This window comes from Jaculus jaculus, chromosome 5, assembly GCF_020740685.1.
Source record: "Jaculus jaculus isolate mJacJac1 chromosome 5, mJacJac1.mat.Y.cur, whole genome shotgun sequence".
In the NCBI taxonomy this organism is placed as follows: Eukaryota; Metazoa; Chordata; class Mammalia; order Rodentia; family Dipodidae; genus Jaculus; species Jaculus jaculus.
The window spans coordinates 89,984,588-90,002,231 of NC_059106.1; the positions used below are offsets into that span (position 1 = coordinate 89,984,588).

Below are 17,644 nucleotides of genomic sequence, written 5' to 3' on the forward strand. Positions count from 1 at the left end.
GGGGAAAACTATGGCATGAGCAGAGAGTGGACATTACCCCCTGGCCAACACAAGGTGGACAATAGCCACAGGAGGGTGTGCCAAACACTAGCAAGAGGGAGCTGGCTATAACACCTATAAGCTCACCCCCCAAAATGCACTGCCTCCTGGAGGTGTTAATTCCCAAATCTCCATCAGCTGGGAATCTAGCATTCAGAAAACCTAAGTTTATGAGGGGTACTTGAGTCATACCACTACAAGTACCTACATGAATGTTGGTAATGGTGGCATTTACCTATAATCCCTGTACTCAGGAGGCAGAGACAAAGAATTTCCAGGACCAGCTTGAGTGCTCAGCTAGACAAATTGGTGAACTCTGGATTTATGAGAGACCAGGTGTAAAACCAACCATTGCAAAACCCTATATGTGGATTTTAGCTCATACAGAAATAAAGAATTAACTTCCATATCTCTATGTTTTTATGTCTTCATAAGACTAATTGTGTAACATAAGATTATCTAATCCATATTATTATTATCCTATTTACCTTTCATATTCTCATTTATGGTTAATGTTTATGTCTATGATTTAATGGTTATATTTGTGAAAATCACTACTGGTTGATCTTTAATTTAAGACCACAACCCTTTGGACACTCCTATCAGCAGGTACATCAATTTTTTCTCACTTGCTCCCATGGTCTCCTGCCCTCTCACATGCCCACTCCTCACCCAGATGACTCCCTTTCTCCTCCTAGTTAGGACTTCTTTATGATCTCTGCGATGTGTATTATATTACCTATCAATTAATCATGTCCCCTAAGATTTCTTCTTTCCCTATCATTATTCCTTCATGTGTCAACCTGTAAATATATATAATCATACACACATATATACACTGATGCATATATAAAATTTTTACCTACAACATAGATAAGTATAATAGTTATGAATTCAAATTCAGGGAGATTGCCAGTGTGAAATGCTGGGAATGGTGACATGTGCCTGTAATCCCACTGCTGCAGAAGCAGATATAGGTAGATTCCTAGGACTCTTAAGTTTGAAAGGCCTTGTCTCAAAAAAAAGGTAGAGAGTGATTGAAGTGTACTCTCCATGTTGACATAAGTCTCCATACTCATAAGAACACACATATATGAGCACCTGCACACTCATTTGTGTCCATATACACAGGAACACACATTCCCATACATTCATACCACTATACATACATACACTAAATAAATAAACAAATTAGAAAAAGAGCTTAAATTCTTTAAGACTTTAGTCCAAATTAAAACTCCATTACCAATGGTAATATAAGAAAGGCTGTGTAAGCTCTCTGTGTTTCACTTTTTTCATATGCAAAATGAGCATAAAAGTATCTACATCAGAAATTTGACAAGAATTAATTGAATTATTTTATGTAAAAATTTTAGAATCTTGCCTTTCACTATATCACATGTGTTAATATATATGAGATTGTAATTACAATTGCATTGAAAAATGTTTAGATTGTAAAGATTCTATAACAATTATAATAACTGTGATTATTAACAAATCATGTATGAAAAACCTGTAATAAAGACCTAGGTACAATGTAGATATTGAGAAATTGGTGTCTGTTCCTGAGACACAAGTTATCGTACTCTGTTCTCAAAAACATGTGTCCTTATTACCCCTTCCTTTTCCTGGAAGTACTGTTTCTTTTCTTGGAATAAAATAAAAACATTTATTAGATTCTACTACATACCTTTGTTCTTCTTAATGTAACTAATTTTTTTTATTATTAATGAGGCTAGAAAGAAAGCTATAAAGTTAACAAATGACATAGTTTATGTGACAAATACTATGGCAAGTATAGTCTAAGTCACCTGAAAATTCTTTCCAGAGTTCATACAAATTAATTATTTAACTTTATGATTTGTGCTATAAGAAATAAATGAAGGATAAAAGGAAAGTGTATACTTAAATAATTCAACATTAAGAAATAATACAAAATTAACACTAACAGTAAAAATGCTTACAATAATAACAGAATATTTGTTTTGTAAGAAAAAAATCACATCAATTGATATTTATTTCTTCATGGGATGTGTTTTGAACTCTTCCTTTCCTGCAGTGGTTCATGCAGAGTATGCTAAACAGGGAACAAAACAAACAAGGAGTGTTAAGTTAAAACAATCAGACTTTAGTTATTATCCTGCATACCTAGTGAAAGAAGAGTGTGTCTCTCTCTCTAAAAGGAACTGTTGTAGTACAGAGAATAAAGCTATTGATTTGGGGGCATCACAATGAAAAATGTAGATCAATTCATTTCTACACACTGTATGTAATTGGGCTTCAATCACTTCTTGGCTTTTTGGCTAAGTTCAAGGGTAGAAATTGGCTTCAAACTTATATTTTGTTGCTTTTAAATGGAGATACAAGGCTTAGCACACACCTGATAAATCTACCAACATATAGAATGACAATACACCACCACCAAAAAATAATTATTCATTGAAAAAGACAGTAGATGAAAATAGTGGACAGTTAAAACTACATTATTAAAAGATTGGGGTTATAGTTCAGTGGCATAATGTTTGCCTAGCATGCATGAGAGTCTGGTTTTGATTCTCAACAGGGCAGCAGCAAAAATAAAATCATCAGTATGGTCAGGAAAGGAAAAGAAGACTTTGCATTCATGAAATGAGAAATAAACAAAGAAACAAGATCAGCATATAAAGAAGCATGTAGAGATCTAGGAGCACGAGAGCTAAAATTTATAGTTATTTAACAGAAAGATCAAAAGACAAAAATAAATTAATATATACCCCAAATAAGGATATAAGAAGTAGGGCAATGACAATAGAAAATACAATTATAGTTTCAATCTTGGTGGTCAAAATTCCAACACTGATGAGTTTCAGGAAAGAAGCTTACACACACACACACATACACACACACACACACACACACACACACACACACGGAGTATTGGATATTTTTAAAAGAATAAATGAATACTGATTTTCATAACTAAAGGACTCAACTCTGAATGTCAAATTTAAATGTTCACTAATATCTGCCAGCCAGAATTGACAAAAAGAAAACACCAAACCTCTCAGTGATGATTCAGCCTGGATTAAAAGGAATCTGGACTTCTTAGCAAGAATTCTCACCTGTGGGAATCAGCAGTCTGGCTACTATGTCACCATCAGTCAGGAATAGCAATGCCATTTTCTGAAATAGAGAATACAGAAGCAGGGCCAAGTGTGTACAATAAGTTAGACTATTGTGAGTCTGAGCTGTGTATAGAACACATAAAAGGAAACTTTAAAAGTCCCCAGTGGAGTGAGGGCAGGGATGAGGGAAAAGAGGATACCAACACATGATGTATCTACATGAACTATGTTGATCATAATAATAATAAAAGAAAACTTTAAGATGCTTAAATTTGTCCCTTGTCTCAGATCTTTGTTCAAACTGAAATTTCATTCTTAGCTCCCATTTGGGGATAACATAATATTAGAAAATATAGTCTTAGAAATGATAACCCCATATCATATTCCTCTCCCTCCTTAAATATTTGAAAAGGGCATGAGAAGGGGAAGAAGGCAATGAAAGAGGACTGAGTAGGGAAATGAGAGTACTGAATCTTCAAAATCACTACCCTGCCCCTTACAGGATACGCTTGGTTCACAAGGATTTCTGTTTGGCTTCTTGCCTCCAATTAATTCCATCTCTACTTGGTGCAGAGGCCATTCAGAAGGAAGCTCTGTCAGAGAGCATTACAACCAGCATTTCTAACTAACAATGTTCAGTATGGTTCTTGGCATGTCGAGTGATGTTAGCTGAGTATCATCCAACTTTGCCCTCTTTTTACTATTTTAGCATTTTCTTCTTGGTGTGAGGGGGAAATGAATGTAAGTCTGTATCGCTTTGTCTACTTTTAAGGCTCTTAGTAGCTAAAATAGTTGGCAAAATATTGTATAAAAATGTATTATTATTATTATTATTATTATTATTATTATTATTATTTTTGGCTTTTGGAGGTAGGGTCTCACTCTATCTCAGGCTGACCTAGAATTCACTATGGAGTCTCAGGATGATCTCAAACTCATGGCAATCCTCTGCCTCCCAAGTGCTGGGATTAAAGGCATGTGCCACCATGCCTGACAAAAAATGTAATTTTAAATTCTTATCCTTCAGCATTGAGTAAGAAATAACCCTGAGTAAAGTACTTTCCCCCAAAACTCTTACCTACGCTGTTAACAAATGAGAAGTAAACATGTTTTGATCCACTTATTCCACCATAAGAAGGACTAAAGAACAAGAAGAGATTAGTATTACATAGAATTCATTTTGGATGAAAGGAAAGTAACTTCAGACAAATGAATTAAAAAGAAATATATCCAAGGGCTGGAGAGATTGTTTAGTGGTTAAGGCACTTGCCTGCAAAGCCAAAGGACCCAGATTCAATTCCTCAGGACCCATATAAGCCAGATGCACAAGGGGGCACATGTATCTGGAGTTTGTTTGCAGTGGCTGGAGGCCCCGGCACACACGTTCTCATTCATTCTCTTTCTTTCTCTCTCTCCCTCTGTATCTCTCAAATAAACAAATAAAAATTAAAAAAAAAAAAAAAAAAGAACATCCAAATGAAGTTTGCCCTGCTTGTTGTAGAAACAGAGTAGTGAGAGTAGCAATGGGATAAGATGGCATAAACACATACCCGGAAAGTTTCTTCAGAATCTGTTTAATACTTGATTCTGAAAGTGAGCATGAGAGTCAGTAAATAAGATGTAGGTAGTAGAAAGAGAAATTATTCACTTGGTCCTCCCAAACAACATTTTTTTCATAAACATATGAAAGCAAAGCATTGCTCTGCAGGTGAGTTATACTAGTCTGGAAAAATGGAGGACAAGTAAGGTTGGAAAGGACCTTATTAAAGAGTGTTGCTTAATTGTTTTTTATTTGTTTGTTTGTTTGTTTGGAGGTAGGGTTTTGCTCTGGCATAGGTTGACCCGGAATTCACTATGTAGTCTCAGGGTGGCCTCAAACTCTAAGCAAGTCACCTACCTCTGCCTCCCAAGTGCTGGGATTAAAGGCACGTGCCACCACATCTGGCTAGCTGCTTAATTTTGACACAATAAATATCCAATATTTTAAAACCATTACTGATTTTTTTTTTTTTAGTAATTAATTTGTTGGAAAACCTGATCTAACTTATTCAAATTGGTGTGCATTAAAAAAAAGTCAAATGAGTTTCCACTGAGATTGGGAACAAGACAGGAGTGCTCACTTTCATCACTGTTCTTCAACATAATATTAGAATTACTAGCCCAAGCAATAAGACAGGAGAAAGAAATAAAAGGGATTCAAATTGGAAAGGAAGAAGTCAGGTTAGCCCTATGTGCAGATGACATGCTCCTATATGTAAGTGAACTCAAAGTCTCTGTTGCAGTCCGGTTCGCATTGCTGGTAGAAATCACCCAACCAAGAGCAGCTTCTGGGAAAAAGAGTTTTATTTTGGCTTACAGGCTCGAGGGGAAGTTCCACGATGGCAGGGGAAAACAACGGCATGAGCAGAGGGTGGACATCACCCCCTGGCCAACATAAGGTGGACTACAGCAACAGGAGGGTGTGCCAAACACTGGCATGGGGAAACTGGCTATAAAGCCCATAAGCCAGCCCCCAACAATACACTCCCTCCAGGAGGCATTAATTCCCAAATCTTCATCAGCTGGGAACCTAGCATTCAGAATACCTAAGTTTATGGGGGACACCTGAATCAAACCACCACATTCCGCCCCTGGCTCCCATAAACTGATATCCATACATGATGTAAAATACAATACTTTCAGTCTGACTTTAAAAATCCCCATAGTTTTTTTATCAATCTCAATGATGTTAATACATCCCCATAGTTCAAGATCTTTTAACTGAGCCATAATACCAAAATATAACCTCAAAAAACCCATAATGGCACAGAATAAATATTCACACTGCAAAAGACGGCATTGGGCATAGCAAAGAAACATTCAACCAATACAAGATTTAAAACAACCAGGGCAAACATCAAACTCTGTAGCTTCGAGTCCAGCAACTCTAACCAGTGACAAATCTTCAAGTCCGATAATTCTAACCAGCAACAAGTCTCTGGCATTCCAATTCCGCCCCTCTAGCTAGGCTACTCACAGTCCTGGAAGCTTCATCGGGGCGGCAGCTCCTCGGCAGCCATCTCATGGTCCCTGCATCTCCACTGGGTCTCCACTGCAAGCCACGGTTCACCCTCATGGCCCCATGGGGTCTCTACGCAGGCAACCAGCAAACCCGCTTCACACTGCCCATGGCCATTTCCAAAACACAAGACCGTGTTGCAAACTCAATGACCCTCTTTCCAGCATTTCTTATACTCCATGATACCAGGTAGGGTGCCAACTTGTTAATCCAGGGGGGAATAAAGCAGACTTTGAAGAACAGGACACTCCTTGAGCACTCAGGCCCCTTCAAAAGAGTCTACATTCTTCTTGTTGCCCCAGCGCAGGTCAGCTAGCCCAGTCTCAAAGGTTGTAATCTCTCAGTTGCAGCTGAACAGGCAACAGTTCACCCAAAGATTTTTCTTTCTGTGCCATATCCCTCTGCACACACCAGTTCATTTCTACGCAAAGCAACCCTGCACAACTTCTCAGGACACGAGCATAAGAGCAAGCTTCTCACACAAACTGCTAGCCCAGTTCAAGCAAAGCTCTTTCTCACCCTCATAAGCCAAACCTCACAGTCCATAGTTCTTATTGCATTCAGGTCTTGAAGCTCAGACCAGAATAGTCCATCAAGCTGTACTTAGAGCACTGCAAGGCATCTCTTAGGCCAAGGTTTCAAATCCTGCCACATTCCTCTTGAAAATCAGCTCCAAAAGACCAAAGCCACACAGTCAGGTGTCTAGCAGCAATCCCACTCCTCAGTACCACTTTACTGTTGCAGACCGGTTCGCATTGCTGGTAGAAATCACCCAACCAAGAGCAGCTTCTGGAAAAAAGAGTTTTATTTTGGCTTACAGGCTCGAGGGGAAGTTCCACGATGGCAGGGGAAAACGATGGCATGAGCAGAGGGTGGACATCACCCCCTGGCCAACATAAGGTGGACTACAGCAACAGGAGGGTGTGCCAAACACTGGCATGGGGAAACTGGCTATAAAGCTCATAAGCCAGCCCCCAACAATAAACTCCCTCCAGGAGGCATTAATTCCCAAATCTCCATCAGCTGGGAACCTAGCATTTAGAACACCTAAGTTTATGGGGGACACCTGAATCAAACCACCACAGTCTCCATATCACAACTTCTAAAGGTGATATATTTCTTCAGCAAAGTTGCAGGATATAAAATCAATGCACAAAAATCAATAGCTTTTCTATATGCAAAGGACAAATATACAGAGAAAGAAATCAGCAAGGCTGACATATTTTCCATAGCAAAAAAAAGGTAAATACTTGGAATACCACTAACCAAGGATGTGAAAGAACTATATAATGAAAACATTAAAAAAACAACTCAAGAAAGAAATTGAGGAGGACTTGAGAAAATGGAAAGACCTCCCATGCTCCTGGGTAGGTATAATTAATATTGTGAAAATGGCAATTCTACCAAAAGCAATATAAAGATGTAACACAATACCAATAAAAATACCAACATCATTCTTCACAGAGATTGAAAAAATGATCTCAAAATTCATATGGAATGGCAAAAGGTCTCAGATATACAAACATAATCCAAACATATCCTCGGGCAGGGGGAACACCTCTGGAGGTATCACCATATCTGATTTAAGGCTATATTACAAAGCCATAGTAACAAAAACAGCATGGTACTGGACTAAAAACAGAAATATGGACCAATGAAACAGAATTGAAGACTCAGACCTTAGGTCAAGTAACTACAGCTACTTGATCTTTGACAAAGGTGTCAATAATGTAGACTGAAGAAAAGACAGCATTTTCAACAAATGGTATTGGACAAACTGGATTACCATATATAGAAAAATTAAATTACACCCACTCATTTCACCATGTGCAAATATCAAGTCCAAATGGATTAAAGACCTCAATATAAGACCTGAAACTCTTCAACTACTAGAAGAAAAAATAGGAAGCACTCTCCATGATACAGGACTGGGAAAAGACTTCCTGAGCAAAACTCCAGAGGCCCAGGAAATTAAACAAGCACTAAATCAAGGGGATCTCATGAAGCTAAAAAGATTTTTCACAGACAAACATACTGTAGGACATGCCAATATATTACCCACTGAGTGGGAGAAAATCTTTGTCAGCTATTCCATCGACAGAAGCATAATATCTAGAATCAACAATGAACTCAAAAAACTAAACAACAACAAAATCAAACGTCCCATTCCAAAAGTGGGACAGAGAACTGAATAGAAAGTTTTCAGAGGAAGAATTACCAATGGCTAACACACACTTAAGAAAATGTTCAACATCCCTAACCACTAGGGAAATGCAAATTAAAACAACTTTGAGATTCCACATTATCCCAGTAAGGATAGCAAGCATTAAATAAATAAATAAAAACTATTGTTGGTGAGGATGTGGAGAAATAGGAACACTCATTCTCAGTTGGTGGGAATGTAAGCTGGTACAACCACTATGGAAATCAATATGGAGACTCCTGAAAAAGAGTTAACAACGCACCCTGTCATTCCCTTCCTGAGTATTTACCCTAAAAGCTCCACATCTCAATTCTGAGATATTTGCTCAATCATGTTTAAAGCTAAGAACTGGAATCAACCCAGGTGCCCATCATTGGACTAATGGATAACAAAAATGTGGTATGTCTACAAGATGGAATTCTACTGAGCAATAAGAAAAAAAATGACACAATGAAATTTGTAGAAAAATGCTTGACCTTGGAACAAATAATTCTAAGCAAACTCACACAATACAGAAAGACAATAGTCAAATGGTCTCATTTGTCTGTGGCTCCTAACCTGGATCAGCCCAAGTTGCTGACATACTTGAATGGCATCTCAAGGCTTGGACAATAAGGAGGGTAAGGCTTGGGAAAAGGGGAAGTGGAGGGACACAAAACCGAACCCAAAATGAACTGGTACCATAGAATCCTATATCCTGGAAGTTAGACTAAAAGTTGGATTCCACAGAGGACCTTAGGGGGAGGGCCTGGATTGAAGGGCCCTGGAGAGTGTGAGATATAGCCAATCTGTAAATTTTTCCCATTTCTCCTTTTTTTCTGTCTTTTGTTTTTTCTTTTCCCTTGGTGCTGGCCTGTAATTCCCTTTGCCAGGATGTGGTCTGTATCCATAATGAGCTGTTTTTCAGAGAGACCTACTAGATATCCCAAAATAAACAAGACAGGCTTCATTATCCATCAGAGGTTAATGGTAAGACCCTACTGCTGAAGACACTATATGCTGTGGGCAAGGACCATGGAGAGACCTGGTTGGAATCTGGAAGAGAGCAAGTCCCCAGACAATTAACCCATCTAGTGCTAGATGACACTAAAAGAGCTACTGGGGTTAAGTGGAAAACATCTGTCCAAGCAACTCAAAGTCTAAACAACTCAGAAGCAAACCACCTGACATGATGCTCACACAAGTGCAACAGTGGCACACAGCCATGATGGGTAAACAACTTCTCTTGGATTTGCTAACAGATCCACTCAGTGGAAAGCAAACCATATCTACAACTGGGAAAAAAGTCAGATTCATATCCAGATAATGATTCTGCTTTTTATTGTCAAGCTCCCACGAATATTGGGCTATGAGAGAGTCTATACTCTTTAAATTTTCTCTAAATTAATAATGGTTATTCCATTTAACTGGTGCTGACTTTACTCTCCATTGGAGAATCTGTTTCTTTTTTTGAGATTGGAGCTGGACCTGAGGAGATAAATAACACAGTGCACTCCACCCCAGCCCCAGCTGAAACCACAGATGAAATGGGGAAATGAGCAAGTGTGCTGCTTTTTTAGTGAATCTGATATCAGCACAAGGTTGAAAGAGATAGACACTGAGGACACTCAACACCTACCAAACCAGAGATCCAGAGGCTCCTAACTGGCCATCACTAAAGTACATTTAAAGTGCACCCAACATGGCTCATGGAATTTTGCAGAAGAGGAGGTGGAAAGATTGTTAGAGCCTCAAGTTGGGACATTTTGCACAGAGACAATTCCTCTCCCCCACAACTGACTGCTGCCCCCATAACATATGACCCACAATCCCCATGAGGTTGACCTGCATCCCAAACGAGGAAGGCCTCTTCAGAAAAGGGACAGAGAGGAGAGAAAGAATGGTACAAATATGTTTTCATTAATATTATATATGTCCATATCTAATAAAATTCAAATGAATCTTGAAGATTTCAGTTTTATCTTAAATCATAGTAAAAATAGTCCCAGTCAAGCCAATTGTCCTATGAATCAGGCCGAAATGATTCAACTAATGAAAGCTCGCCCACAGGGACACTGTGCTTAGTATTTATAGTAAGCTTTACCATGTTGTCTGTTTAACAGAAATAATGTACCATCACTTGCCTAGCAATTTAAAGAAAAACTACTTATTTTATCAGGATAAACTAATAGGGTTAAGATGTTCTTTTTTGAAAATAAAGACTCACTTAATTCTGGTTAATCCTCAGGTAACAATAATATGGGATAAAACTGTGTGGAAAAGTTTTGAAAGTGTGTAGATGCTTTTATCATAAGCAATAGGCTATACTTGCTCACTTTATTTTGTATTCTGCTCCATTAGTGACTTACACCCACTTAAATTAGAGAATTCTAGACAGGAGAGTTCAAGATACCTTAGTAAAGCCCTTCATTTCAGGACAGGCTGATCAAAGGAAGTTAAACTCATTTCTTTAACGATTAAGCTGGTGTTAGAGGGTGGTGCTGAATGGGGCTTCTTTTATCACTCATGTCTTATCTTCAGTGTTTAAGCTCCTAGCACAGGGCTTGATGAAAGAATTGAGCAATAATGCATTCTTAATCACGAGTTACTATTTAATCAGTAAATCCTAGTAGATGATACACTCCACTCTGTGATCTACCTAACAGGATGAAAAGGCAATGTGGTGAAAATTTCCTATTAATATTTCTCATGGTGAAAACCTGAACTGGATTAACAGGCAACCGTGTGCTAAGTTTCACTCTGGACAGTGGAGTCTTCTCTGAGGGAATGTTTCCCATCTCTAAGCTGTCATTATTAGAAATCATTTTTAAAGACTTTACAATTGCCTTTTTCTTTTCATAGACATGTAGTTTGATTACCTTTATTTCTTTTTCTCTTTTTCTCCCTTTCTTCTTCCCTTTCCTTCCTTACTTTTAACTTAGCATTTTCAGTTTTTCTGAAATGACTTTTCTAGAAATGCAAAACTAAAGTAGAAAAGTTGGATTGAAAAGGGTTTGAAAAGGAGAAATGAGAGAGGGCAGGGGAGGAAGGTGGAGAAAAGTTTAAGGAAGAAGTGGGCGGAGCATCCTTAACCTCTGCAGGGTACCAGGGCTGGTCCCAGCCCACCTCAGGCGCTGTCTCCTGACCCTGCCCAAACTGGGTTGCGATTGGACGCGCAGCCCGCACCCCAGAAGCACACGTGCGCGGGGAGGGGAGGAACGCTTGTGAGTCCCGCGGTTCTCTCCGCTGCAGCCGGCGAGTGCTCTGGAGTGGGAGAGGTCACCAAGCTCCCCAGCAGCCTTCGTCTCCTGCGCGCGTGGCACCCATCATGGTGCCAACTCCGGTTTCCTGAAAGGTGCGGGCTCTGGGCAGCGCATCCACTTTGGGAGAACCGTGGGTTTAGGGCAGCGCAACCTCCTGCCTGAGAACCGCTAGCTGGGTATGACTTAGGGCGCGGGAACGGTGAGGCCTGGGGTGACAGAAGCCAAAGAAGAAGACCCGAGAAAAAGCTACAGAATGAGTTTCCGCAAGGAGGACGGAGTGAGCAGCTTGTGCCAAAAGGCGCTGCACATCGTCACGGAGCTGTGCTTTGCGGGCCAGGTGGAGTGGGACAAGTGCTCTGGGATCTTCCCCCGGGACAGGAGCAGCCAGGGCGAAGGCAGCACAGGTAACCAAGAGGGCTCCACTCGCGCGCGCGCTTCGTGGTGTTCCGTAAGCGCAGCGCCCAGATCCCGGGTTCTGCCTGCTGCGCCTCACGCCTGACTTTGGGCACATCTTTGGAGTGCTACCTTCCTGCCCCCATACTTTCTCCACTCACCTCGCTGGGGACCTCCAAGGTGAGGTGTTTGGGTCGTCTGAGTCTTTGGTCTCTCCTGCTCCAGGGTGGCCTCCCGCCAGCGGCGCCTGACACCCTGTCTCCCTCCGTTCCTCCGCGGGTGCTCTCGGCTCTTCCATGTGGCGAGGGGGGGGGGCGGGGGGGGGGAATGGCAACGTTCCCCGCGCTGCGGCTGCTTCTGGGTGGGCTCCCTGGATTCACTGGCTCTTGACCAAGGGACCTGGTGCGAGGATCTGCTTGCACAGATGGGACTACATTGGCCTTAGGAACTGAAAGGATCCCTTAGGAGCATGCTTGCTAGCTCCAAAGCCCTTGCATACTACATACATGTGATTTTCTAGCGCTTCGTGCCAGTGGCAAAAGAAGGGGGAAGAATATTTGGCCCCATTTTGGAGGCTGTATCTAAGGCTTAGGCTACAATATAGGAAGTGGAAAAGAAACTATAAACGCTAACCTCACTGGCGCTCTCGCACATACTCCCAAAACACAGGCATCCATCCTCCCTAGCTAGAAACTTGGCAGGAAATGGTGAGAGGGATGTGAGCACTTGATCCTAAGTCACTTGCTACATCGGAAGACACTCTGGTTTGGGGATTTGGGGCATCCTTTAGCACTTGCCTTTCCTTCCGTGGGGTCTTGTTTCCGTTGCCTTTCTAGGTCATTTTAGCCAGTCGCATGGCGGGGAAGCTCATGGGAAGTGGTGTGTACTTGGCTTGAGGGTAGCCAAGGCAACAGGTAAGCTCAGGGTTGATGGTTCCCTGGGCGCTGGCAAGGAAGAAAGAAAGGCACATTAAATGACTTCCAGGAGACCTAGGCAAAAAAAGCAAGATGTGATGGGGCATGGATTTGGTCTTAACTTTTACGCAGAGTTGTTGACATAGAATATCTGGAAACAGAAGCCAAGAGGGGCTTTTGCCTGTGATGGTCATAACCTGGGCTGTGGTGGCTGGGACCCTGGAGCAAAATGATGCAGATGCTGGAAAGTGAGACAGGTTTTAAATGTATACACACAACCACGAGTCTTTTCGGCTTGTTTTGTAGTGTTATGTTCCTAGCAGTCAATGGAAATAAATTGGGGAAGAAGCTGCTAAAACCAAAATAATCCCACCACAGGTGCTTCTGTGAAGTTATGAGATAAGCAGTTTTATCTTTGAGTGGCATAAACAGTGAAGGCACAAAGTACAGGAAATGAGAGTTTTACGGATATGTATTTCAGTCGCTTAACAATTGGTGTTGTGGGTAGAGCTCCTGATTTCTTCTTCCCTACTTCGGACCCTGTGTGATCCTCACCATAGTAATTCCCCGGGGTCTCGCTGCCTGGTAATGTAGAAAGCGTGTGAATGATAGAATCTAAATGTAGTACTCGCTTCTAAATCTTTCTGTAATGTATGAGTGTGTAAGCATAAAGTTGTATAATATATAAATTACAGAAAGATACTGAGCACTATAAGAAGCAGTTTTAGTCCTAATACCTTTTGTTTTTTCACTTGAGAGCAAAAGTAGAAAAAAATAGTCTAAAACAATTGTGTGAGTTTTTCTCTCTAAGGCAAAATGCAAAATATACGCCGTAGAAGTGACATATTCAATTTATTATGTGAACATGTATATTAAGCAGTTCTCACTAGAGAAGATATTTGACTAGCTATGTATGACATATGGAGATAAAGAAGAAATTTCTGCATTTTCCAATTGGAAATTGTGCATGCATTAAAAGAAACTGCTCTAATTTTCAGGATTTCAATATCAATATCTGTGAAGTGTATTCATTGATTACTTGTTAAATGCTTACTCAGTCATCCAGTTGACTTCATATGGTTATGGAGACTTTCTGAAAACTTTATTGGTGGTTCCCAAATTAAAACGCTTCCAGCAATTGATCTTTACACTCTGTTTAATGAGAAATGCATTGTTGGTGGAAGGACATCAACCACTTATTGGTACAGTAATTCACTTTGAAAGTAATGAGCACTGCCCACATGGTGTTATTCTTACACTGAGGTGACAACTTCAAGATTCAAAATTGCACACATTTTGATTTTTTTCTTGAGCACCACCATCTCCAGAAACAGCAGCAGTGTGGTTCCCACTGAGGGGTCCCGGTCAAATTGATCAATTTCATATGTGAGGAAAATTGTGAAGACTTAATTGCCAACATCAGTAAATCCACCCTTTAAAGTAGCTTATTAGAGTCATTATATGAATCAACATTACTAAGAAGTTTATCACATGCAATTTTTAGAATACTAGATTTGGAGAAAGTCATATAAAAAAAATCAACCACTGAATCTCCCCTTCCCCCAAATGGATCTGTCACTCTGTAAATTAATTTTAGCATACAATAGGATATGATTTTGGAAAGTGTATTAAGCAAAATGCAAGCAATATGTTGGTCTTACATATTATTTTTTAAAGATAATGTAATTGAATAATAATAAATAATAATTTGGGGGCTGGATTTAAGTTTATTTCTGGTCAGCCTTTAATCGCTGCTCAAAGGCTTACCAAGTTCAAGAAACCCATGATGCTTGAATGACAGCTCTTAAAAGCCACAGCTCCACTTAAATTGGCAGCCACATTCCTATCACAGCTCTATAATCTAACCTTAATAGAATTGATTCAAAGCATTTAACTCATCAGTGTTTTAATTTTGCATGTTTCTACAATTTCAATTCAAGACTACAAGTTCTAAAGTAAGAATTTAGACAAATTCTCCTGAGTTCTTACCTGTAGTCTTTATATGGCTTAGGAGTAGGGATAATGAAGTAGTTTTATTAGAGTCATTATGTGACTTGGCAAAGAATTGCATTGAAATATTTTGCTATAAAAAAGTAAACAGCTAAGTAAAAAATTTTAAATTATATGACGATTTTTCTTCAATCATCATATTTTGAATATGCTAAAACTTAATATAAATAATGGTACTTAGTAAGTTTTCTTTATTGATACACAGCAGATAACAATTGAGCACTTATTTTTGCATTTCAATGACTCTGAGTTTTATAATAATCTACATGATTGTCCAAGGAATTGTGGTCTAAAATATACCAGTAAAAATATTTCCACAATACTTGTAGAACCTGAAAAAGAATAATTAAACCACATTGCTTTCAGACTCGAAGGAGCACCTGAAAGAAAGATGCATGAGGGGATTACTTCTTTCTCTATCACTTCAGTTCTACCATTACAAACCTAATCATCATATGCTTGTCAGCTCAAGATGAAGGAAACTTGATCTCATTTATTCCAAAGGCAAATATAAAACTATCTTCAAAAACAAAGCAGGAAAACATGCTTCCCTACTTATGATTTATCAATATTTTGGAGGGACTTTTTGGCCTTAATGTGTTATTCTTGTGACAAACTAACACCTGTATTTCCTTCTTATATGAACTAGAGATCTCTGAAAGCTGGTTATTGTAAAAGGATTTTCACATACAAATCATATCTTTGTCCATTTCTTTCAAGTTATATTTTCTTTAAGATGATGGTCATCACTATTTTGTTTTTATAAAAGAAATGAACAGTTTTGGAGAAACAAATGTATTCGTTTGCAAGTTTTCTTGAACAAAACTTTAGTGGAAGACAAATGTTACCATGAATATTCAATGGGATTTCCAATACCAATTAAAATTATCTGTAGTTTCAAAACATAATTAGTTTTTCTTGATTAGTGGTAGAGCTAATGTACACTTTAAGTCACTAAAATGTAGGATCTTTGAAAGTAGGGGTTTGCTCACTGTTATATCCACAACACCTACAAAAAAAAAAAATCTATGACACATACTAAAGGCTCAATCAATATTTGCTAAATGGGTAAAATGACTTCCTTGTAAAGTGAGTTTTACTTAATAATTCCAAATCCTTTGTGAAACTAATGTATATACTTATATCTTTGCGTCTCCAGCATCTAATATAATATCCTCTTTAGATAGACATACAGAATATTGGACTTCTGTAATAGTAGGAATTAGACTACTTGAGGCCATTTAAAAGCTAGAATTTAAGATCAAAACTCATGTAAAACCAAATAGACACAGTATATGAACTCAGAATGTGTTTGGATAAGTGTTGTGAGGTAAGTGTAAGTTCTAGCCAGCTGGAAATATCTGTTAATTACCTATTCTCCTTGATTTATGGTGAGGCCCTGTCCTCATAAACTCATCAGAAAATGACAATAAAATGCTAAAATGCACTTAATAAACCTATCCTACAGAATATCACAAGCTATCCCATCCTATACTAAACATGCTCAGATTTGTTGGACCTTGAGAGGCCCAGGCTTGAGGCCTAGTGGAACTTCCTGAGCCTAGCTAAAGTTTGGAGAACTGCCTCTGGCCAGCTAAGACTCAGCAGGGGTTCAAATGGCCTCTGGCCTGCTACTTCTGCACAGGAAGTTAGAGTTAGAACTAATCATTGCAGAGGTCGCGGTATGCTATTGGCCCTTACATCTCACCCCATCCTAAAATTCCCACCTTCCTTCTCAACATTATGTAAACACCTGCCATAACAATAAAGTGAGTTCCTGCTTTGGTGAGACTCCGGGCTTGGTGGTTTTGTTCCTGACACCCACCCTCCTCCTCAACCCCTTGGGAGGAACCAGCGGCCTGGTCCTCCCCCAGCACTACCTGCCGGGGGGAGCCCCGCACGGATTCTGACATTAATTTATAGCCATGTATAGAGTGCTAGCTCAAGAAACGTAAACATCAAAATTCAGAGTATAGTTTCTATATATTATATTTGCACCATTGTAAATAACAGAGACATTAATCAGAGGCCATCCATCCAATTAGATTTTTTTCTGATCTATAGAGACAGATAATGTTCACTTTATGTCACCAGCATGTAAGGTTTTTGAGGACAGAGGTTTGCTTATTGTTTTATCACCATGCCCATAAACATCTGATGCACACTAAAGGCTCAATTAATATTTATTGAATGAATAAAATGCTTCCCATATTATAAAGTAATCAGTTCAGTGTAATAGTCTCCAAGAGCAAATCATGTGACCTGACTTAAGTACTTCACAACCTCTTCCCTAATAAAGACCCAAGATTGGGTCCTCTTAAGTTACAAGCAGAGGGGGGAATGAAGGACTCAGGAGCCAGAGGGATGCCATGACAGGCTTCAGAGTCACCAGTAGGCCTAAGTTTCTGTTTCCCAGCAAGGTTTAAATAAGAATTTAACAGTTACTAAAAAAAGATCACAAATTGCTTATGCTATACATTTCTATAGTCATAAGACAAGTTGCTTAAGTTCCTCAAACACACATAGCCAACCACAATAAAGGTTACCTAATCTGCTTGAAATTCCCCTAGCCTCCTGCCCACCAGCTCTGCCCCCCAGCATCCTAAGCCTATCAAAAAAATACAAGTGCAGCTATTACTTAAATCTACCAATCATGTAACCATTCCCCCACTTCTTTGTTC

The 17,644-nt window shown here is 39.4% G+C and overlaps 1 protein-coding gene and 1 long non-coding RNA gene across 2 annotated transcripts in view; one reads left to right on the forward strand and one right to left on the reverse strand.

Annotated features, from left to right (window-relative positions):
• Positions 1-1,913: 1,913 nt before the first annotated feature.
• Positions 1,914-12,337, reverse strand: LOC123460819. The gene is made up of 3 exons (XR_006637222.1): positions 12,201-12,337; positions 3,141-3,201; positions 1,914-2,116 (listed from the first exon to the last, which is right to left on the reverse strand). It is a non-coding gene; the product is annotated as an uncharacterized LOC123460819 (long non-coding RNA).
• The window catches only part of Syt10 (synaptotagmin 10), a 76,548-nt gene continuing 70,592 nt past the window's right edge, over positions 11,689-17,644 (forward strand). The window contains exon 1 of the mRNA XM_004663231.3: positions 11,689-12,050. Coding sequence (XP_004663288.1) covers positions 11,900-12,050 — 151 coding nt within the window. The 5' untranslated portion in view covers positions 11,689-11,899. The remainder of the gene's footprint in view (positions 12,051-17,644) is intronic.